This window comes from Sceloporus occidentalis, unplaced genomic scaffold (genome assembly GCF_023333645.1).
Source record: "Sceloporus occidentalis isolate IW3139 unplaced genomic scaffold, rSceOcc1.0.p SCAF_10, whole genome shotgun sequence".
In the NCBI taxonomy this organism is placed as follows: domain Eukaryota; kingdom Metazoa; phylum Chordata; class Lepidosauria; order Squamata; family Phrynosomatidae; genus Sceloporus; species Sceloporus occidentalis.
In genome coordinates, this window is record NW_028316990.1 from 23,289,028 (window position 1) to 23,313,839 (window position 24,812).

The 24,812-nt window shown below is 43.8% G+C and overlaps 1 protein-coding gene across 1 annotated transcript in view; it reads left to right on the forward strand.

The window, feature by feature from the left end:
* PKD1 (polycystin 1, transient receptor potential channel interacting) overlaps positions 1-24,812 on the forward strand; it is a 102,595-nt gene that overhangs the window by 16,124 nt on the left and 61,659 nt on the right. The window contains exons 2-6 of the mRNA XM_089540766.1: positions 14,083-14,154; positions 15,858-15,929; positions 17,394-17,563; positions 20,456-21,124; positions 21,776-21,959. Coding sequence (XP_089396892.1) covers positions 14,083-14,154; positions 15,858-15,929; positions 17,394-17,563; positions 20,456-21,124; positions 21,776-21,959 — 1,167 coding nt within the window. The remainder of the gene's footprint in view (positions 1-14,082; positions 14,155-15,857; positions 15,930-17,393; positions 17,564-20,455; positions 21,125-21,775; positions 21,960-24,812) is intronic.

The window sequence follows — 24,812 nt, forward strand, 5'->3', positions numbered from 1 at the left end:
CTGTGCATTCTAGTTATGCTTTTAAAACTTCCATTTGTTTCGTGTCATTTTATACTGCTTGAGCAAGATTATTTTAATTTGTGTAAAATTTGCATCGTCAAGTTATTAAATGATTTTTATCTGTAAGTTGCCTTGAGTCTTTTTCTGGAAGAAAGGCCTCATAGAAATGAAATAACTAAATAAAATGGAAGGAAGGGTGAAATAGAAAGTAAGGCATGCAGATATTGGTTTGTTTATGCTACAAATCCCCAGATTTCACAGGATAGCATCACAGCAGTTAAAGTGGCCATCCAACCTTGGTTTGAAAGGCGAATCCAAAGGCAAGATGTAAATGCATCCTAGGTCTATGTTGTGTCTATATCCCAGGCCCTGCCTCCTTTGCTCTTCTGGAAATCTGCAGTTGCTTCTCAAGAAAGTGGCTTATTCTGCTTTTTGCGGGGTCTAGTGACTGTCATGAAACCTCCTTGCCCAGCTTCCCATCTTGGTTTGGGTCTCCATGTGCTTTTGGCCTTGCATGACAGGTCGCCTTGGAGAATGGTGGAGCATCCTTCTTTGGAGGTTTTTAAACAGATGGCTGGATGGCCATCTGTCCCAAGGAGGGCTTGGATGGTCTCTTCCTGCATGGCAGAAGGGGGTTGCACTATATGACCCCTATGGAGTCCCTTCCAACTCTAGTATTGTATGTATTCCTGCATGGCAGAAGCAGTTTGGACTGGATGACCCCTGAACGGTCCCTTCCAACTCTGGGATTGTGTGTATTCCCACACAGCAGAAGCAATTTGGATTGGATGACCCCTGGGGGTCCCTTCCAACTCTAGGATTCTCTGTATTCCTGCATGGCAGAAGTGGTTTGGACTGGATGACCCCTGGGGGTCCCTTCCAACTCTAGGATTCTCTGTATTCCTGCATGGCAGAAGTGGTTTGGACTGGATGACCCCTGGGGGTCCCTTCCAACTCTAGGATTCTCTGTATTCCTGCATGGCAGAAGTGGTTTGGACTGGATGACCCCTGGGGGTCCCTTCCAACTCTAGGATTCTCTGTATTCCTGCATGGCAGAAGTGGTTTGGACTGGATGACCCCTGGGGGTCCCTTCCAACTCTAGGATTCTCTATATTCCTGCATGGCAGAAGTGGTTTGGACTGGATGACCCCTGGGGGTCGCTTCCAGTTCTAAGATTCTCTGTATTCCTGCATGGGAGACATAGTTTGGACTGGATGACCCCTTCCAACTCTAGGATTCTCTGTATTCCTGCATGGCAGAAGCAGGAATATGACTCTTGGGGATCCCTTCCAGCTAGGATTGTATATATTCCTGCATGACAGAAGGTGGTTGGGCTGTATAGTTCCAACTCTCTGATTCTATGATTCCCTATCTCCATTTTTTGGGGGAAAAGAGAGAGTGTCTGGAACTGTTAGGGTGGGACTGAAGTAAAGTGTCGGGGCCCATTTTCTAATCCAGAGGTGGACCAATGTTACATAATGCTTTCTCCCCCCCACACACATACACATGCGCGCGCACACACACTTCCTTCCCTTCCCCTCTAAAGACACATTCTAATGATTAATTTGAGGCTCTCTGGCAGCCACCTCCCTTGGAATAATATTTTAAACATGACTTTTCCATCTCCGCCTGCCAGCGTTTTCTCCTTATGGTCTGCTGCTGCTGCTGTTGCTGCTGCGGCAATGTCGGCGGCTGTAAAATTTAACTTCAAGGATGGTTTTCGCTCCCCTTACAAAATGTGTTTGGAATGTGCAGATGTTTCCTTTGGAGACCCCAGAGCCAATCCGCGCAAACACGTCCGTCTTGCTGGGATGGAGGGCAAGATTTGGGATCAGCCCTAGTTTCAACCAAGCAAGCAAGGAGGAGCACATGGCATGGGACAAAGCCATGGGAAGGGTCTCCAAAGCCTCTCTGGATGCCCACCATCCTTGGCAGCAGGCCTCTCCTTGTTGCACATGTTTTTGGGCGTCACACTCCAAAGCCCTGGGAATCAAAAAGGCCCTTTTCACCATTTGTTCATCAGCTGTAATGCGGTTAGACTTTTATGCAGTGAGATACATAATTCTTTTATGGGAGAAGATTAAAAAGAGCAGATTAGCCTAGCTGGAAGGTGCAGAGGAACATCTGGACAAGAAAGAGAAAGGGATGGAGGCTCTGTGGGAAGAGTTGGATGAGAAAAGGAAGAGGCACCCTGACCCAGGAATGGCCACCCCACAATGAGAGCAATGTGATCCCACTTTAACTAAAAGGGAAATACAATAGACCCTCGGTATCCGCTGGGGTTTAGTTCCTGGACCCAGCATGGGTACGAAAATCCATGGATGCTCAAGTCCCATTAAACACAATGGGGTATCATCATCATCATCATCATCATCATCATCATCATCATCATCATTACAGTGAGCCATTGGTATCCCTCGGAGTTTGGTCCCAGGATCCATCACAGGCACCAAAATCCATGGAGGCTCAAGTCCCATAAAATACAATGGCCTAGTAAAATGGTATCCCTTATTTTAAAAAAATGGCAAAATCAAGCTTTGCTTTTGGGAACTGATATATTTGAAAATATATATTTTCGAGCCATGGATGCTTGAATCTGTGGACAAAGTATACATGGATATGGAGGACCAACTGTGCCTCAAAATGGGACTGCAAGTACAGTCGGCCTTAGAATCATAGAATAATAGAGTTGGAAGACACTGCATGGGCCATCCAACCCAACCCCATTCTGCCATGCAGGAAATCCAAATCCAAGCATCCCCATTGACAGATGACCATCCAGCCTCTGTTTAAAAACCTTTAAGGAAGGAGACTCTACTATAATCTCTGAGGAAGGAGTGTCTTCCACTGTCAAACAGCCCTTACTCTCAGGAAGTTCCTCCGAATGTTGAGCTGGAATCTCTTTTCCTGGAGCTTGCATCCATTGCTCCATTGGGTCCTGTTCTCTGGAACAGCAGAAAACAAGCTTGCTCCCTCCTCAATATGACCTCCCTTCAAATACTTAAACAGGGCTATCATATCACCTCTTAAACTTCTCTTCTCCAGGCTAAACATCCCCAGCTCCCTAAGTCGTTCCTCATAGGGCATGGTTTCCAGACTCTTAACCATTTTAGTTGTCCTCCTTTGGACACGCTCCAGTTTCTCAATGTCTTTTTTTAATTGTGGTGCCCAGAACTGAACACAATATTATTCCAGGTGGGGCCTGGAATATAGTAGTACTATTATTTCGCTTGATCTAGACACTATACTTTTATTGATGCAGCCTAAAATTGCATTTGTCTTTTTAGCTGCCGCATCGTCCTATTGACTCATGTTAAACTTGTGGTCTACTTGGACTCCTAGATCTCTTTCACACATATTACTCTCATTCAGCCAGGTGTCCCCCATAATCCTATATCTGTGCATTTTGGTTTTCCTCCCTAAGTGCAGTATCTTACATTTCTCCGTGTTGAATTTCATTTTGTTAGCTTTGGCCCAGCTTTCTAGTCTATTCAGGTCATTTTGAATTTTGATCCTGTCCTCTGGAGTATTAGCTGCTCCTCCTAATTTGGTGTCATCTGTACATCTGATATGTTCCCAGTTCTGTCATCCAAGTCATTGATAAAGATGTTGAATAGCACTGGGCCCAGGACAGAGCCCCACTGGACACCCCTCTGGTCACTTCTCTCCAGGATGAAAAGGAGCCATTGTTGAGCACCCTTTGGGTTCGGCCTGTCAACCAATTACAAATCCATGTAACAGTTGCCTTGTCTAGCCCACATTTTACTACCTTGTTTGCAAGAATGTCATGGGAAACCTTGTCAAAGGCCTTACGGAAATCAAGATCTACTATATCCACAGCATTCCCTTCATCTACCAAGCTGGTAATTTTATCAAAGAAAGAGATAAGGTTTGTCTGGCATGACTTCTTTCTCTGAAACCCATGTTGACTTTTTGTGATTATGGCATTGCCTTCTAGATGTTCACAGACTCTCTGTTTAATGATCTGCTCCACAATCTTTCCTGGGATTGATCTCAGACTAACTGGACGATAATTGTTGGGACCCTCTTTTTCCCCTTTTTGAAGATGGGGACAACGTTTGCCCTCCTCCAGTCAGCTGGGACTTCTCCTGTTCTCCAGGAGTTCTCAAAGACTGTTATTGTCAATGGCTCTGATATTGCATTTGCCAGCTCTTTTAATACCCTTGGACGTAGTTCATCTGGTCCTGGAGACTTAAATTCATTTAGATTAACAAGGTATTTACTATCTCTTTACTTATTCCGTGCTGAAATTCCCCTATTTTGTCTTCTTCTCCTTTATCCTCAGGTTGAGCATCCTTCTCCTTTTCTGAGAAGACTGAGGCAAAGAAGGTGTTGAGTAATTCTGCCTTTTCTCTGTCTTCTGTTAGCATTTTGCCATCTTCTCCACGCAGTGGCCCTATCGTTTCCTTCTCCTTCCTTTTGCTGAGGACGTATCCAAAAAAGCCCTTTTTGTTGTTCTTGAGTTCATTCTGCGCTTTAGCTTTTCTGACTTTACCCCTACACATGCCTGCTATGTCTTTGAATTCCTCTTTGGTGATTTCCCCCTTTTTCCATTTCTTATACATCTTCCGTTTCAAACTCAGCTCAGTTGAAAGTTCCTTAGTCATCCATCCTGGTTTCTTGAGACATCTCCCGTTTTTCTTCCTCATTGGAACTGTTTGAAATTGTGCCTTCAGTATCTCCCTTTTGAGAAACTCCCATCTGTCCTGAACTCCCTTCTCTTTTAGTATTCCTGACCATGGGATCACCCCCAGTATTTCTCTAAGTTTACTGAAATCCGCTCTCCTAAAGTCTAGAATGCATGTCTGACTATGCCTGGCTTCTCCTTTCCACTGTATTACAAACTCCAGGATAACATGGCCACTTCCACCTAAGGATCCCACCACTTGCACCCCATTAACCAAGTCATCCTTGTTGGATAGGATCAGATCTAAAATAGCTGACCCCTTTGTTGCCTCTTCCACCTTTTGGACAATGAAATTATCTTCCAGGCAAGTGAGAAATTTGCTAGACCTTGAGGATTTGGCTGAGTTTGACTTCCAACAAACATCAGGATAGTTGAAGTCACCCATCACTACTACGTTTCTCCTTTCTGAGTGTGTAGTCATCTGTTCTAAAAAGGCGTCATCCAATTCCTCCATCTGACTTGGGGGTCTGTAGTAGACTCCCACCAGAACATCCTTGTTGTTTCCCTCCCCTTTAATTTTTATCCAGACGCTCTCCACCTTGCTTCCAGGATTGATGTCCTGGATCTCTTCACTGCTGTAAATGTCCCTGACATATAAGGCTATTCCTTCTCCTTTCCTGTTTGGCCTATTTCTCTTGAAAAGGTTATACCTCAATTATGAGACTCATCCCACCAGGTTTCAGTAATGCCTATTATATCATATTTGCTTTGTTGTACTAGGAGTTCAAGTTCACCTTGCTTATTTCCCTTACTCTGTGAATCAGTGTAGATACATTTAAGACCATGTGTTCCCTTTACTTGTTGCCTGTGCAAACATTTTTTTCCTCCCACTGTGGGGTCCTTGCACTGTTTGTCTTGTTCCCTCTATGTCAGTTTGACTATTTTCGCCATCCCTTTCGCCTTCTTTAATATTGTCTCCCTCTCCCACGGAACTCAGTTTAAAGCCCTCCTGATCAAATTCTTGAGACTATTGGCAAAAACGTTTCTGCCAACTGGCGTGAGATGCAACCCATCCCTTGCCAGAAGTCCCTCCTCATGGAACCTCAGACCATGATCCAAAAATCCAAATCGTTCTTAGTGGCTCCATCTGCGGAGCCAGTTGTTCATATGCGCTATTTTCTTCTCCCATCCTGGACCATGCCCTTTGACTGGAAGAAGAAAGGAGATGACAACCTGTGCATCCATTTCTTTCAACTCCCTACCCAAAGCCTCACAATCCCTTATGATATTCTGAAGGCTGTGCCTTGCAGTATCATTGGTTCCCACATGAACCAAAAGAAAGGGATAATGGTCAGTGGGCTTGACAAGTCTTGTCAGCCTCTCTGTCACATCACGGACCTTTGCCCCAGGGAGACAGCACACCTCCCTAGACATCTTGTCAGGCTCACAAACCATTGGTTCAGTGCCTCTCAGCAAGGAGTCCCCCACGACCACCACACGCCTCCTCCGAGGCTTAGCAGCCTTCTGTATCCACAGATCTTTATCCATGGATTCAGACCTCCATGGCTTGAAAATATTCCAAAAAAATATAAATTGCAAAAGCAAACCGTGATTTTGCCATTTTATATGAGGGAGACCATTTCACTATGCCATTGTATCTAATGGGACTTCAGCATGCATGGATTTTGGTACCCATGGAGGGGTCCTGGAATCAAACTCCAGCAGATACCAAGGACTCACAGGATCAATAATGCCACTATTTATCTCATTTATACCCACTGTTTTCCTCTTAAAGAACTCAAGCAGCTCTTTAAGCCACTATTTATCTCCTTTATACCCTCTCTTTTCCTCTTGAAGAGCTCAAGGAGCCATGCGGCCTTTCCTCTTTGACAGTGACACCTTTCTTTCCTTTGCAAGGTTTCCATCTCTGGGAATCAATGGGCAAAACCTGTTGTCTTGGGTCTGGGGACTTGTGAGAAGATGCTCCTGGCTTGCTAACTGGGTGGATGAAAGCACTTCTCCTTTGGTTTCTTCTTCTCCATCCTTTTGTGTTATTCCTTGCAGCTGGATGAATGGGAGAGGTAGCCAGGAAAGGGCAGGAAAGAGCAGTGAGATCATGGCTGCAACTTCCCAGGTGGCTCATAGGCCAGAAATTCGTTGTCCCACGTCCCTCTCTTTTCACTTTTTTGCATCCAGCTGATCCGCTGTTGCATTCCTTTCCATTGAGCTGAGCCGCCACATCTCAGGCATAGAAAGAGAAGAGCCTTAACTTGCATTGTCAATTGGTCTCTGGCTTCAGAATGCTTGCAAAGACTCCGCTGTTTTGCTTCCTGAGCAACAATGTTTGAAATGCATTTTGTTTATGTAGTTTATTCATAGGCATAGTGGTTTGAGCATTGGACTACAGCATTGGAGACCAAGATTTGATTCCTAACTCCACTATGAAACCCATTGGGTGACCTTAGGCATGTCACACTTTCTCAGCCTCAGAGGAAGGCAATGGCAAACCTCTGAACAAACCTTGCCAAGAAAACCCTGTGTTAGGTTTGTCTTAAAGTTCCCATAAGTCGGAAATGACCTGAAGGCACACAGCAACCAAAAGTTACTCATATCCTGTCTTTCTTCCAAAATGGTACCCAATTTAAGATTAAAACAGAAGAAAAATATGATAATAGCAAATCAAAGTGTTTATTACAATTATCATTATGTATTATTATTCTGGTTGAGTATCCCTTATCCAGAATTCCAAAATCTGAAATATTCCAAAAATCAAACCTTTTTTTCATGGGTGGCTGAGATAGTGACACTTTTGCTTTCTGACATTTCAGTGTACACAAACTTTGTTTCATGCGCAAAATGATTGCAAATATGGTGTACAAAATTACCTTCCAGCTTTGTGTATAAGGTATATATGAAACCAATATTAATTTTGCATTTAGATGTGAGCCCCATCTCCAAGATACCGCATTATGTACATACAGTCAGCCCTCCATATCCACGAATTATTCATCCATGGATTCATCCATGCCTTGAAAATATTCTTCCCCCAAATTACAAAAAGCAAACCCTGATTTTGTCGTTTTTTATGAGGCATTTTATATAATGGGACTTGAGCATCCATGGATTTTGATATCCATGGAGAGGTCTTGGAACCAAACCTCATTGGATACCAAGGGCCCACTATATATGTAAATACAGGTATTCCAAAATTCAGAAAGATCCAAAACCAAAACACTTCTGCATTTTGTGTTAGGAAAAGCCACCAAATGAAGGGGATGAAAAAATAAGACTGTGCCCCGCGGACCTCTGCCAAGGAATGCCTATTCGGTTGGCAGAAAATAAAACAAAGCAATGCCAAGCCAATGTTTTCATGGTCTGATGCTATGGGAACCTGAAAAACTACTATGAAGACAGTTCCTGGAGTTTGCACCGCACTGTTTTCTCAGAAAACAGTTTCTCCCCACAGTAGGAGAAAAAACCCATTTTGGCTCTTCTTGGTATTTTTTTTAAGTCTTAATTTTGAATTGCATTTTCATCCTCTGCCTTTTTAACAGAAAAGCTTCAGTTCTTAAAGCAGTCCCATAAATCTCCACTTGTCTGGTCATCTGTGGCGAGCCATGATTGCTTCAAGGCAACCATACAAGTTTTAGAAAAGTCGAATTTCCCTCCTTTTTCCAACCCCTTTTACATTGCAAATGCTGATGGAGGTAGCGAGAAATGCCCAGAAAGATTAAAAATAACGTCTGCTGAGAGATGCAAAAAAAGGGAAGTTTTTGGGTGCCCTTGTTAGGATTCATGGCTAGTAGCAAGGCAGATGGTGCATCTGCACTGTAGAAATAATCCACTTTGATACCACTTATCACTCCATCCTAAGGACTCCTGGGATGGGTAGTTTTAACTTTTAAAATGGTTTAATTATTTTTGTTTAATTTTATATTTATACATTTTAACGTCGTACTGTTTTTAAATTGTATTGTTTTAAGTCTGCTTGAGTCCCTATATTGGGAGAAAGGCAGGATATAAGAAAATGATGATGATGATGATGATGATGATGATGATGATGATGATGATGATGATGATGATGATGATGATGATAAGAGGTCTTTAGCCTTCTCTGCCAAAGCTGCTGGTACCTCAAAATTACAAATCCCACGGTTTTCTAGGATGGAGCCACGACAGTTAAAGTGGTGTGAAAGTGCATTATTTCTACAATGCAGATGCATCCTAAGTGTCTTCCTTCCTTTGCTCTCTTTTGCCATCATCTTATAGATGGGCTGTCTTGAGAAGCATTTTTTCTTTCTTCTTCCCCAGTTTTATTTTATTTTAGGTTTGCTGAGCTTGGAGGGAATGTGCAATAGATTTCAAAGATGTGCTAACATTACACACCAACAACAAGTCAGACCCATCCCTCCTGGAGCTATGGGAGCCATCGCTTTTGTGTCTCCATGCCAGATCCTTGGCAAATCATACATTTGGAGAGGTTATTTTCTCCCTGAGTAATTGCTAAAATTAGAATTCCCGGCAATCGATGCTTTTTTTGGAAAGCCCTTTCCTTACGAAAACAGTTCCCTCCTCCTTTTCTCGAGACGTATGGATTTCACAGAAAGGTGGAGACTTAAGCATTTGTACTGCAGCTCCCAAAATCTTAAGCATTTGGACTACAGCTCCCAAAATCCCCCAGCCAGACCTAATGGCTGGCTGGGGGATTTTGGGAACTGTAGTCCAAAAAGCAAGTGTGAATATCTGTTTTCTTCCAAATCTCGGGCTTTCCTGCTTTGGGTATAAAAAAGCGAAACTCATCCAAAGATTTGACTTTCGTCCTTTCCTTTTTGTTTAACAAGGCGCCCCTTCCATCCCCTTTTCATATTCCTCCTTTTCGTTTTGGTGAGAATAATATATATAAGTGGCTGGTTTGCGGTTTTCTGTACCGACGTTTCGCGTGCGCTTGCCATAGCAACAGCCTAATAAACTGGGCAGTTTTGGAGTTTTCCAAAGAAATAATCTCCCCAAATGGTATAATGTTGGGCTGGTTGGATTTAAAAGGGTTGCCTTTTTAGCACAAGGATTCAAACTTCAGTGCAAAAGGAATTCCAGGTTTTCCTAAATACTGCCCAGGTGTGATGAGGCCTTAAATCAAGTTGGTTCCAACTTTGGGGAACCCTTTTCCTTTGCAATATTCTTAGGGTTTCCTTTGCAAATAGGGGTTTCTTTGCTGTTACTTTGAAAGCTGAAAGAATGTGACTTGCTCAGGGTCACTCAGTGGGATGCCATGGTTGAGCTGGGATTGGAATACAAGTCTTATTTTGTACAAGGTTTTTATTTTAACATAGCAGTGATATAGTCCCAGTTCCAGAACTGATGGAGTGAGGATGTCTGTGGTCAGTCAGGAGCTCTAGAAAGGAAGAAAGAAGGAAAAAGACAGATAGAAAGGCTGCATCTGCACTGCAAAAATAATGCAGTTTGGCACCGCTTTAACTGCCATGGCTCCATCCTGTGGAATCATGGGATTTGTAAATTGTTGTGGTACCAAAGCTCTCCGACAAAGAAGGCTAGATAGCCCACCAAACTACAAATCCCAGAATTCCATAGGATGGAGCCGTGACAGTTAAATTGGTGCCGAACTGCATTATTTCTGCAGTGCAGATGAGGTCAAAGGAAGAAAGTAAAGGTGTGCAATGTACCACAGGACTGCATCAACAATGCCACATTGACTAATGGGTTTGTTGGTAAGAAAAATGCAGACATCGTGGATTGTAGGAATGACACGCAGAGCGTTGGTGAGCTGTTAAATTTATCCAAATTGTGCAATTGCTTCACTTCCATACCATTTACTTACTTACTGACTTACCATACCACTTTAATTGTCCTAGCTCTGTGCTAAGTAATCTTGGGATTCATAGCTTGGTGAGATCCTTAGCATTTGAGAGCTCTAATGCAATAACGAAGGGAAGTGCCCAAGAGAATATTTAAGTCCTTCACCAGGCTTGATATCCCATACTTCTACAGGACACAGCTATGGCACTTAAAAGTGAGATCATAATGCAATAATTGTGCAGTGTGGATGCATCCTTTGTGTTCCTTGCCTGTAATGAAAGTCCGGAAAGTGATCCTTGAATTCACATCAGAAAAACTCCGATCTGATATTTCGGATCGAGGAGCCCCTTAACTCTTTGCAGTCTCTATATTGTTGGTGCTGTTAGTTTGGAAGAACTTTCTCCATCTTTATAAAGCTGAATGAATCTCCTCCAGCAAATTGCTGCCGGTTTCTGTCCGCTCCAATCTGTACAGACAGTTTTCCTTGTCGGTAGATGCTTTTCCCATTATGGCTTGGGCAGGGTGCCATGCGCTGAAGGGACTTGGAGAAGAGGGATCTGAAGCCAGTCCTACTTTTGTTCCCCACCCCCTCCTTTCTCTCTCTCTCCGTCTCCATCGCTCTCAATCTTTCTTTTTTCCTGGAGAAACAAAAGGCAGAACGGGGCCTACGGATGACATAATGGGAACATGACATCACTTTTGGCAAAGGAACAGTGGAAATGCAACCCGATGTGTTCTTTGGCCGAAGTGCAGGAGCATTGCCCCCCGTGTGCCATGCTTGAGGAGACGCATGCAGCATGCTTCTTGCATCAAATCTGTTATGCCTCCTTCATGCTTCATGTGGCACCTTTTGCTACTGAAGTTTATATCTGCACCAACATTGCATCCCTCCTTTCTGGTCTTTGGCATCACCCAGTGTGGCAACCCATGGTGCCACCTTCTCCATTAACCTCCTGCCATATCACACTATACAGAATCCTTAGCAATGCTTTTTCTGCTAACGTTACTCATAAATCACAGCTTCTATATGTCACTCAGTGTTATGGCAAATAGTTACTGCATAAACAAGACAAGCAACAAGCAAAATTAAACTTCCCCCTTTAAATTGCAATATCATATGCACAGCCTATATGTACTTATATGCACATAGTTACATAGCAATGGTTATGACATTAACAAGACAAGCAACTAGCAAAATTAAACATATCCCTTTAAATTACAATATCATATGCACAGTCTATATGTATTTGCATTACCATAGTTACATAGCAATGGTTATGACATTAACAAGATAAACAATTATCAATATATATATATATATATATTCCTTTGAAATAAATTGAAGAGACAGTGGATGTTCCAGAATGACGTGATGCAAAGTGAGCTTCCTCTTCCCATGCCTCGGCCGTGTCTGAAATTTTCATTGCACATCATTTCAGTATTTGGGGCGAAGGATGGAAAAGCCTTCTCAGCAATGCGCGGGACGAGATGTACGCGTCAGAGAGCCAAGGAAAATGCAGTTTGAGGTATAAAAACAACAGGCGCACGTCCCAAGTGGAAAGCGGCCAGCCAGTCCTGAGCAGAGCTGCTGCGGTATTCCTGAGCCTTCAGAGCAAATCTGGTGTTCTTGGTCGGCCGCCCTGTGAGTGGGAAGCGGCAGAAGAAAACCTCAGTGGGATTTGGGAATAGCGCCTTCTTCCCAGGGTTTAAGGTCTTTTCTTTCTCTTTGGGAGCAGTTGCTTCTACCATGTCTGCAATCAGGATAGATGCGCAATCTTTTGTAAGCATTGCAGGACAAATGCACAGTCTTTTACAAGCATCACAGAACAGATGTGCAGTCTTTTGTAAGCATCCCAGGACATATGGCCAGTCTTATGCAAGCATCGCACACAGAATAGATGTGCAGTCTTTTGCAAAGACTGCAGGATAGATGTGTAGTCTCTTACAAGTATTGCAGGATAGATGTGCCATCTTAGAAGCATCCCAGGATAAATGTGCAGTCATTTGCAAGCATCCCAGGACAGATGCACAGTGTTTTGCAAGCATCGCAGAATAGATGTGCAGTCTTTTGCAAGGACATCTACAAGCATCCCAAGACAGATGTGCAGTCTTTTGCAAAGAGCATCCACAGATTCTTTTGCACGCACCAGTTATATATTCATCGTAGTTGCTCTCTTTAGCATGCTATTAGTTGAAGGAAAGGGTTTTTGTTTTGTTTTTTTAAGAAAAGGAGGAATAAACACAGTGAAATTTCTTGGCACCCCAAATCTCTCAGATCTTCCACACCTTTCCTCACCATGCAAGCAAAAAGTTTCTTATTGATAGACCTTATTTATCTTGATGTTCACTATGGAGGAAAAGGGGAGAAATAGTTCTGTGTTTTGTTTTTTAACGTGGAAATGTACTTTCCTTTGTACAAAAGGGAAATTGCTGGGGATCATCCAGCTGCGTATTTATTCCAGAATATAACTGTTTTGTTTTAAAAAGTGCCAGTGACCTTTGTGGACTTTAAGAAGAATCCCACAACCCACATTTACACCACTTTAAATGGCGCAGTGGTTTTAGCTACTTAGTGACTCCATCAATAAAGGTCAGACGGCAACATTTCTGGAGGCAATTGGCCAAATTAAAAACGAAACAATTGTATATTTGAAACGAATGAAATCATTTAGCTAAGAGAGAATGAAATCTGACCTTGCTGGACTTTGACACGATTTTCCATTGACAGGAATCCTGAGCTAATAGCATTTTGGGTCACTGTTCCTCAGGAGTGAAAAAGCGGTTTCATGGCCAAAAGCTGGGAATCGAACCCTGGTTTCCAGAGTCATAGTCCAACATCAAAACCACTGAAGTGGTTTATATTAAAGCATATATGAAATATAAATGAATTCCATGTGTAGACATGGATCCCATCTCCAAGATATCTCATTATGTACATATATGCAAATACAGGTATTATGAAACCCAAAACAATTCTAGTCCTTTGCATTTTGGATAAAAGAGACTCAAATTGTATATCCATCCAGTCTTTAGGGTGAGCGCAAACAACTATGATTGCTGAAATTTTGCAACCCTTTAGGCATCATTTTCCATTGCTCCATCCTTTATATCCTTTGTTACATGTCCCTAAGTTTTACCCTCGACGTATCCAAATATCGTATCAAAACCCATCATTTTGGCCCCAAAACGTATGACCTTTGACTTATACATGCATTTATACAGTATATAAACCGAGACTCTTTTTGTGCAGTACATTTCTTATTTCAAACGGATACTTTGTGCTTTCCAATAAATTCATCCCACCTGAATGTATTTTACCCTTGAAAAATTTGGACCTCGCTTTTGGGGGGGGGGGGTTGTGTGCATATATGGCCTCATTTTCTCTTGACGGATAATCCAGCTTTAGGAGGACTTGAGGAGCTTATAGCTGAAAGGTGTTGACTTTGGCTGAGAAAAATCCCTCTTTTTCCTTGTGCCAAAAACCCTCTCTCTTTTGTCTGAGTCTGGGATAAAGCAGAGGCAGACAGTCCTTTTTTTAAAAGCCGTGCCGATGGAAGAAAGACAAAACAAACGTGAACGATAACAAGCGCTTATTTCTCTCTCTTTCTCTCCCCTTCTAGGAATCTTTCCAGTAACAGGATCAGCGCTTTAAACGTGGAGGCATTTGCACATCTGACTTCCCTGACAAAATTGTAAGTACTTGCTACTTCGTTTAAAAATCCTAATAGCGCTCGGATTTATTTCTCCTTCTCGGGATTTTGGCAGATCACCTGCTCTATGGATTCGCTCCCATTCTTTGGTTCAATTGCAAGAAGGAAGGAAAGAAGGAAGTTGCAAGAGCATCTAAGCAGTTGCTGATCTCAATGAGCACAATTCAAAGTGCAAGTTATTGCACTTTTATTGCACATTCATTGCACTTATATCTCACCTTCCTTCCAAATTGGGATCCAAAGTGACTTACAATACAGTCAGCCTTCCATAGACACAGATTCTGCATCCACGCATTCAACTATCCACGGCTGTTAAAATGGTGTCAAACTGCATTAATTTCGCAGTCTGGTTGCAGCCTTGGCTACAGAATTTCCTCATTGAAAGGAGCTCTCCTTTCTGGCAATGGCAGTCAATGGGGCCTCAATTTGTGCTTAAAAAGAAAACCCCTTTCACTCATATAAACATCAAAGACCGACAATCCATTCAAAAATAACACACCCCTCTTCTGCTTTTTGAGAAAAACATATCTATCTATCTATCTATCTATCTATCTATCTATCTATCTGCTCAATGAATACAAAGCAGACGATTAGGCTGGCAAAGGCCAAGGAGCTTTTGGCAAAGCCAAGAAAGAGAGGCACTCAAGTCAAAAGCTCTTTTACTTTCTCAAACCCTTTCCAATGCCCCCAAAACCCACAAATAAACCCAATAACCCCATATGGTTCATGGCCTCATATTCTACACAGGACATTTGTTAGAAGAAGCCAAGTCTAACGTTTTGCTAGCCCTCTTAGACTACCAATGCTTTCATTTTAACAGTAGGGAAAATCAGGAGCCAAACTCAAAATGGCTTCCTTACAGCTTCATAGACCACAAAATGGAAGAACCTGACATTTTTCCATGGATAGAAAATGGCAGTGAAAGGGTCACTAACGTTTTTCAGGTCTGCAAGGCCACAACCTCAAGAAAGTGTCAACTTTGCTTAAGAGGAATTGTGCAGTTATTCAACATATAAGAAAAGAATAAAGAGTTGTTGTGGCATCCTAAAAAGACAAACCGTGTTTCCTTTGGCATAATAAGCCTTAAGAAGGCTTCATTGGCTGAGTTTAGATTTGAACCTTGGTCTCCAAAGTCAAATCTAATGCTCAAACGACTTACAATAGGCACAATTCTGTGCATCTGCAATTGCTTGCAGGAAAAACAACATTAATTCTAAGTTAGCAGAGCACATTGAGTCCGAATCACTTCAATCCAACTGACCGTAATTGTTCCTTATTTTTAGATAAATTCATTTTATTTGCTGTGGAACTGTACTATTTTATCTTTTCACTGGGCAGATTTTATCTTCCTGCTATTTAAAAGCAAAACAATTACTTGTGCATACTAATCCACTTATGCATTACTATATTGCATTCTTTTTAATGTGACATTAATGTATTATTATTCATGCATTATTTTAACTGTTAGTGTATTGTTTTTAGGCTGCTCTTTGACTGTAATAAAGTACCATTCATTCATTACAATAGGCTAGTATCTCCAATTCCTAATTTGCAAGCCTCTTTTGTTTCTTGTAGCCATTTTCAGTGAAAAATGCACTCTTAACTGATCATTTAGGGTCTGGGAGGAGAAATGAGACAGATTTCTTTGTACTAATGACATTTCCCCCCTTTTTCTGTGATTACAGAGATTTAAGCAACAACAGGATTTCTACATTAGAAGATGGAATATTTGATAATTTATTTAATTTAAGCGAAATGTAAGTGAGCGCCTGGGGTTTTCATGTCCTTTTCATGAGAACGTTACTTTTAGTGCTGATTCTATGAGTATTTATGATTGCAAAGTGCTTTTTTGTTCTTGGCGTACTTAGGAATATTGTTGCACAAAACCATGTTTGGTCTCCCTTTCCCAGTCTTTGAAGGGCTGAGTTAGATGTTTCCCCGCAAGGAGGTCCAGACTAGGCAAATGTGCTAAATGCATCATTAGAGTTCATTTTAGCATTTAAAAATAATAACAACATTCCCAACCATAACCATAACGCGTAGTTTTTCCCAGACCTTGGGGCCTTTTCTGCAGTATTCAAAGCAAGGGAGAGCATTGCTTTGCAATCTGCACATGCAACAGATATATTGCTGCATGTTCTTATCCCTTGTTGCTGCAAGCTGCTTTGGAGCAATTCTTGTAGACTTCTTTGGTGTTCAAAGCAAACTTGGAAAACTTTCTTTTATTGCACTGGAGAATTCATTGGTTCTTAAAAGCATGTGGAATTGTCATCCGATGTAGGAAAGTTTCCCAACCTCTGCTGCGAACACCAAACAGTGTTCAAGAGCTTGGAAAAGGTAAGTTACTGAAATGCAGGTTAGGGGATGGAAGACCCAAATTGGGTGCAAGCATTGTGAAGACAGTCCGGATATGATTCAGGGTTTTGTCCCTGAACCATGTAAACAGGACGCAAGGGGAATTCGGACTAAATCACCCATGTAGTGATTTAGCCCTGAGATACTGAATGGATATTGCAGGCTGTTGCCAATTCTGCACATTACAGAATTTGAGAGTAACCCCATTGGGTCAGAACAGTGGCCAGTTTATCCTATGAACTATTGTCTCTGGAAGGCCCACAAGTCCACTCTGAGGCCAATAGCTACCTTCTACTCATGTTCCCAGCAACTCTTTGGAGATATTTGGAAGTGATAAACAGCCTCCCAGACTACCAGCCGTTGTCAGACACATCCTCCATGAATTTACCCAACCCTTGTTTAAAGCCACTCAAACTGGCCTTCAGAGCACTTAAAATCTCTCTCTTAATTTGACATAGTCAGACCATGGAATTCACTGCCACAAGCTCATATAATCGTAGAATTATAGATTCTATATCGATATAAGCACAAAGCAGCTTACAAAAACTTTGAAACAAAAGAGATGCAAATAAAAAGAGATACAGTATAGGTTAAAAAAGAGCAAGGAGGGTTTTTGTTTTTTGTTTTTTGCAAGTAGCACAGAGTAGAAAACCATTTGAAATATACCCATAAAAATAGCACAGCCCACTATTAGAACCTGTTTTCCATATAGTCATGGCTGCTAGGTGAAATGGCTGTTTTTGAATGCAGTTATTTAAGAAGAATGTTTCCTGCGTTCTCCCTGTATAAGGACAGTGATTATTTGTGGACTACAAAGAGACGGGCTTCTTATCTGCTGTGCTAATGCTCCAATCCCCTTTCCCCAGAAACCTAAGCTCCAACCCATTCCTTTGTGACTGCAACCTTGCCTGGCTGCCTCGCTGGGCCGAAGAAAGGAGCGTGAAGGTTGCGCACCCATCCGCGACGAAGTGCGCTCAGCCTCCGGAGGTGGCAAACCTTCCCCTTTTCAACGTCTCCTTCATCGACATCACATGTGGTAAGGCTAAGAGGCAGAGGCCTGGGGACTGAACAACAAATCCAAGGGGGACGATACCTGTTGAATTGCCCAATAACTATAATTGCGACTCACACCATGCGTTTGCATAAGCCGCGAGTAGTGTGGGGAATGTATGGGGCTGCCCTTTGATAAAAGTGCCAATGCAAAACCACAACCCTAAAAGCAACCCTTAATGACAAGACGCAGAACCGACAAGGGACTGGTGCAAATTCAACAAAGCAGAGGAAAGCTAGTGTTAAAAGCCGCACACAGTGGCTGCAGTGCAGCATAGTAGATCATAGAAGCGCCTGGCTATGTTTCTGTAGATGGACATGAAATGAAGGCATCAGCACTGGGAGCTCTGGGGGACCCCAACACCTCAGCACCGGAGTCATCATTTCACATCTGGCTTTGGGGAGACCCTCCTGCAATCCTGCCCACTCCCATAAAAGACAGAATGGGCAATGCAAGGGAACTTCAGTCGGAGCCAGGGGTGGGTGCAATGTGGGCAGGAAGGGAATATCAACCTCCATGGTGCCCCCAAAGAGGGCATAGCTACACATAAGGGATGCATATCTATGCTTGTGTGTCCCAAAAAGGATGCCAGGTAATATCTGTTGGGGTGCCTGGCACCAGAATTGGCATGAGTGTAGATCGTAATAATAATAATAAGACATTGTACTGTATTTGTAGCCCGTCTCTCTCTCTCTCTGTGGATTGAGGTGAGTTACAGCAAACAAAATATGCCCTGGGTCAGGCTCCCAAGTAAAGGTATGTCATAGGAAAGGAATCACAGCCCCAGAGGTCCTTTCCCTGCTTTGATATGGAGACTAACACTGCTTAGCTTCCAATGCCAGGCAAGGCCTTTAGCCCAGCCATTGCCCCCCGCCTAGTCCATCGTTTTCTCAGTCTCTCTCCTGGCCCCTTCCCCAAAAGGCTTTCGCCTGGAGCTCCCAGCCTCTCTGACATGATATGGACCAATGTGCATGGGACTGGTGCCATCTTTGTGCCCCTTGGTTGTACCTCTTTTCTTTATCTTCTGGAACCAACCGGCAGTCGGTGGCTTTGGGACTGGGCCTCCATTTTGCGTAGCGCTGCCTTTTAGGGCCAGACTGGGACCCGCAGTGGCTCAGCCCTGGAGCCTGAGGCTTCCCTCAGCCTTCCTCTGAGGCACCTGGGGAGAAGTGATGGAGTGGACACCACACACCTGTGCAGAACAGGTAGGGTTAGACTCAGCTAGCAACAGCCAATCAAGAGTCGGCTGGCCTCAGCCAATAGGAAGAGGAGAAGATTTTGTGAGGGACAGTTTGAAAAGGCAGAGAGGGACAAGTTGATTGTGGGTTCCAGCCCAGAAGTGAGGGACCTGAACCCAACAGAGAACTCAAAGTGAGGGAGTTGTGATAAGGAAATATCCTTTGGAATAGACTTAGCCTGAGACAGAGGCAGGCTTATCACTTCGACTTAAGGAAAGTCAGCCAGAAGAAGGGCTCTCCTTGAGAACAGTAACGCTTGTTCTCTAAAGAGAGTGGTATAAGGAAACTGCCATTAAGACAAGTTAAAACTAAGACAGCAGACTCACCAACTGAAACAAGTAACACAAGTGCATTAGACGACAATTGCCTTATTGACACATACTTATGCATCTCTTGTTTGGAGCATCTGTTTTAATAAAGTTTTGGTGTTATTTTAGTAAAAGCGAGTCTGCAGTTTGAATATACACTCATCATCCCTCCATATTGGTGGGTTTAATATTTGCCGTTTTGATTATTCATGGATTTGATTAATATGTCCCCTCTAGGAATACCCAGTGCAACTCTATGGTCAATTTTAACTAAATGTTGCACTGAAAGACCTAGCGATTCCAAGAGAGTACACTCTATTAGCCTTTGTAGCTCCTCCGGCGCAGTTCTATGGTCAGTGTCTGTCAGAGGTTGACCACAGAGTTGCCCTGGAAGACCTAGAGATTCCTAGCGAGAATACTCTACTAGGCCTTTGTAGCTCCTCCAGCGCAGTTCTGTGGCCAGTGTCTGTCAGACGTTGGTCACAGAGTTGCCGTGGAGGACCTAGAGATTCCTAGAGAGAACACTCTACTAGGCCTTTGTAGCTCCTCCAGCGCAGTTCTGTGGCCAGTGTCTGTCAGACGTTGACCACAGAGTTGCTGTGGAGGACCTAGAGATTCCTAGAGAGAACACTCTACTAGGCCTTTGTAGCTCCTCCAGCACAGTTCTATGGTCAGTGCCTGTCGGACGTTGACCACAGAGTTGCCCTGGAGGACCTAGAGATTCCTAGAGAGGACACTCTACTAGGCCTTTGTAGCTCCTCCAGTGCAGTTCTATGGTCAGTGTCTGTCGGACGTTGACCACAGAGTTGCCCTGGAGGACCTAGAGATTCCTAGAGAGGACACTCTACTAGGCCTTTGTAGCTCCTCCAGTGCAGTTCTATGGTCAGTGTCTGCTGGACGTTGACCACAGAGTTGCCCTGGAGGACCTAGAGATTCTTAGAGAGAACACTCTACTAGGCCTTTGTAGCTCCTCCAGCCAGTTCTGTGGTCAGTGTCTGTCGGACGTTGATCACGGAGTTGTGCTGGAGGACCTAGAGATTCCTAGAGAGATGTCCTCTCAGGTAAAAACATGCGGTTTTTGTTATTTGCGGTTTTTCCATATTCACAGAGGTCTTGTGCCCCTAACCCTAGTGAATGTGGAAGGACAAAGGTACATCCACGTTACCAATATAAAGCCTTTTGAAACAAAGAGTGTTAAAAAGGGTCTGTGATAATTTGGTGACAATGATGGGGTAAAAGGCCCAGGGTGCTGTCATCCGAAAAAATATAGTGGATACAAAAGATAGGCATGCGTCACAACAACCAGCATCTTTCTTTGTCCTCCTCCCCAGGAGCAGACTATATCGGGTGCCTGACCGACAACCACACAGGGCTGGTGGACGCCATTGTCCGGTTCACGGCCCAGCTCCCCCAGAACCTGACGCAAGCCACCTGCGCTGCCCATTGCTATGCTTTAGAGTTGGACTATGGGGGCTTCAATGAGGAAGCGCACTGTTTGTGCGGCGTTGCTCTCGAACCAAACTCTTCTGTGGGATGCCTTCCGTTCTGTGCAGAGCTCTCCGCCGGTCCCTTGTGTGGAGGACCATCCCTCGTGTCCAACATCTTCCCAGCGCGGCTGTCCGTTTCCTTCACAGGGCCTGCCGTCCCTGTTGCCCTGTACCAAGAGGTGGCCTTTGAACTCCATGTGCCCATTGCAGTTGGTTTGCTACAGTGGGACTTTGGGGACCGTACAGGGCACTTAAATACTACCAGGACAACCGTCCATCACACATACACATTGCCCAGGTTTTACAATGTCACGGCCACTGTCTTTGTCGGCAGCCGGTTTATTTCGGCCCAGGCTCGAGTCGAGGTGGTGTCGCCCCCCAAAGATCTGGAGCTCCTGTGCTCTCCTTTGGTGAAGACGAATGAAAGTTTGCAGCTACGGATAAGGAATCGAGGGGGGACCGGGCTCTCCGTGGTCTACAGCATCATGGCTCAGGATCAAAAATCTGGAAATGGTGAGTTAATACCCACTAACTGTGAAGAACTCTGGTTGGGACTTCATGTTAAGGAAGAAAAGGCAGTGATGTGGATAATCCTTTAAGGATGCCAAGAATGTTTTCAGATTTTCTCATCTCTGAGGAAAGAATGTCTCGACACACTGGGATGCCCCGTTATAAAAATAATTGACCTCCATAAGATGTTTTTACTGTGAGCAAAATGACCAGTGCTTTCCTTTTTTCTTTTTGGGCCACAACAATTGGAAAATACATTATTTGCAATAAATCTGTTCAAAATGTTGTGCATGAGAATATCACTCTCCCATTTACTTCTCTTGAATTTGGCCAAAGATCCTTAGTGGCTCAGGAGGTAAGAATCTGACCCTGCAAAGAGCCTAAAATGAGGATGAGGACCTCTCCTGACCCAAGGACCGAATTCAGCATCACAGAGGATCCTGGGGGGTGCATACCAGTGGTCGGCCAGGCCAAAAACAAAAAGCATAGGGCCCAAAATTATTGTTGTTGTGCTTTCAAGTCGTCTCAGACTTACAGCAACTCTAAGGCGACCCTTTCATGGGTCCTTTGGGGGAAACAAGAATTGGTACCCAAGGAGGGCTGGCTGAGATGCCCCACCCTTGGCCTGTAAATTGACATTTCTTCCTTTTGCAGTGGTTTATCCAGCATGCCCCATGGATAGCTTTGCCTTCCCCGGGAACAGCCACTGCTACTGGCTGGTGGCCGAGAAAGCCGAATGGAAGGAAGCCCAGCGGCATTGCCAAAAATACGGCAACGGAGATCTGGCCTTTGTCAGCAGTCCTGAAATCCAGAATTTCTTGGTGTCCCATGTCACTCGGTAAGTGAGGGAGAAACGTGCTCCTTTTTGCTGACCCCTGTAGTTTAAATATTTGCTGAGGCTTCCTTTGGTGATGTTAACAAATATTTCTGTTTCTAAACGCATTCTTCTGGCTGAAGTTGTCTGAGGCTGCCTCTACAATGTAGAAATAATGCAGTCGGACAATACTTTACATGCTGCAGCTTCATCCTATGGAATCCTGGGATTTGGAGTTTCACAAGGTCTTTAGCTTCTCTTCCAGACAGTGCTGGCACTTTACAGAATCCCAGGGTTGTGCAGGATGGAGCCATGGAAGTTAAAGTGGGGTCAAACTGCATTATTTCTACAGTGTAGATGCTCACCAAGTCCTTTCTCCCAAATCTGTTCTGTAGTCCTGACTCCAGGGAGTTGGACTAACACATCGTTGGGCGAGCTCTGGGGTTCAGTTTTGATTTCTACCCCCTTTCTTCACTGTCCAGCTTTCCAAACCATACATAGATATGGAAAATACAATAGTATGGCCAATCCTGGCTTTAGTATTCAGTGAACAGTACCTGGGGTATTTCCAACTCTTCCCTTTGGCTGGCTCAGTGTTAAGGAGATTAGGAGTGTAATATAGTGGGTTTACAGTCTTCTTTTCAGTCTTTCTTCCTTTCCCACAAAAATCCCCTTGCTGTCTCCAGGGTGTTAACATTTTGCTCTGGTGCTAACCCTGGTTAATTCAAAACAGCATCCCTTCTTGCCTTCTCGCCACCAGCCCTAGCAGTTGGACACTACGTGCTGTAAACGTACATTTGCTTTGCATCCTGGTTTGAAAAACAGGTAACAAGAGCAGCCTTCTCTTAGCACAAAATCACGGCTTACGAGCCAATGTGGATTTAAAGAACAGCGTACCAAAGTGAGATCTTACCATGTTGGGAGGAGAGCAAAGGGAAGGTGGACACCAACCCAGGACAGAAGATCCCCATTTGGGGATCAGAAAGGTTAATAACATTCTGCACCAGGTCTGCACGTCTTAGGATTTTAGCACCCTCCAAGCCTCTTTCTCTCTCTGCAAAGACTGTGCTGCAATTCCATACCTCTCTAGAAAAACTGTGATTTTCTTTGGCTCCAATTGACCAGCTTTGTTCATTTGGCAACTCCCTTCCTCCCTCCACCTCAATGTGGGTGGAATTGGCTGCTCCTGCTGAGCTTTTGGAGATGTTGCCAATACAGTCGGACCTCCAGATCCACAAATTCTTTATCCACAGATTCAACCATCCATGGCTTGAAAATATTCCAAAAAGATATAAATTCCAAAAAGCAAACCTTAATTTGGCAATTTTTTGGATGGGACACCATTTCACTATACCATTGTATTTAATGGGACTTGAGCATCCACAGATTTTGGAACGATGTCCCAGCAGATACTGAGGGCCCGCTGTATATGGGTATTTGGATATTTTATAGGAGGGACACCATTTCACTATACCATTGTATTTAATGGGACTTGAGCATCCACAGATTTTGGAACGACATCCCAGCAGATACTGAGAGCCCGCTGTATATGGGTATTTGGATATTTTATAGGAGGGATACCATTTCTGAGACGATCCTTGGCTTGGAGTGCTCCCTCCCTTTCTCCTCTTTATTAGCTGATTGCTCTCTTGGCCTGGGCTTCATTCAGTGTTTCAGGCAGGGTTGGGTGGGTTTCTTTCTCCTTGTTTTCGTACTCAGTAATGCAAATGGAGCAGAGAAATCTTTCAAGGGACGGGTTACAGGGAGGAGCTGTTTCCCAGCCTCCCTCTCCTCCTTCCTCTGTATTGCTTTATTTATTGGGTTCATCCTATTAGATAAACAGGGCAGATGCTTCCAGGCTGCAGTCCTCTCTCCCGTCCCGCCCTGCTTCCCCTTCCAGTTTGGTGATAGAAGATGAATGGTGGAGGCGTGGAGAGGGTTTTCTTGGAAGGCCCCACACTTCCATGGTTTCTTGTGGGAAAGGGAGTGTGGAGGAAATGTGTTTCCCATTAGCTCATATGGCATCAGCCAGAACGCTGCTGCATTATTCCTCTTATTTTTCTTCTGCTGGCACTTGGAAGCGTAGGATCTTAGAATTGGAGGAGACCCTCAGGGGGCATCCAATGCAACCTGTTTCTGCCTTGCAAAAAGAAGACATAATCCAAACACTCTTGACAGATGGCCATCAAGCCCCTGTTTAAAAACCTCCAAAGTTGGAGACTCCACCACACTCCAAGGCAGTATGTTCCACTGTCAAACAGTTCCTTGATGACTCCATCGTCCTTCTTCTACATCCCTCTTTCCTGGGACAACCAAAGATCGGATAAGGAAAGTAGGCAATCGCACATCCGACAAGGACTTACGTCATCTTCTCTTTCTCCTCCCATTGCCTCAGTTTTTATTCTTTTCAGGCTTGGTGGTCAGGAGATGGGTTGGAGGGAGGGAGGTGGACAAACAATACAGAGGTCCAGTCTCTGTAGGCTTATATTGTTGTTGTTGTGTGCCTTCATGTCGTTTCCAAGTTATGGCGACACTAAAGAGAACCTTTCCTGGGGTTTTCTTGACAAGATTTCTTCAGAGGTTTGCCATTGCTTTCCCCTGAGACTGAGAGAGTGTGACTTGTCCAAAGTCACCCAGTGGGTTTGCGTGATCGAGGGAGGATTCGAACTCTGGTCTCCCAGAGTCATAGTCCAAGACTATGTCCAAGTCTCCCAGAGTCATAGTCCAAGACCCTTACACCACACTGGCTCTAGGCTTGTGTGTGTGTGCGCGCGTGCGCATATATATATATATATATATATATATATATATATATATGACTCTCAGGGTGAGATCATTGCTGGATTTAACACAGGAAAATCTCTATGGGCTTTTGGA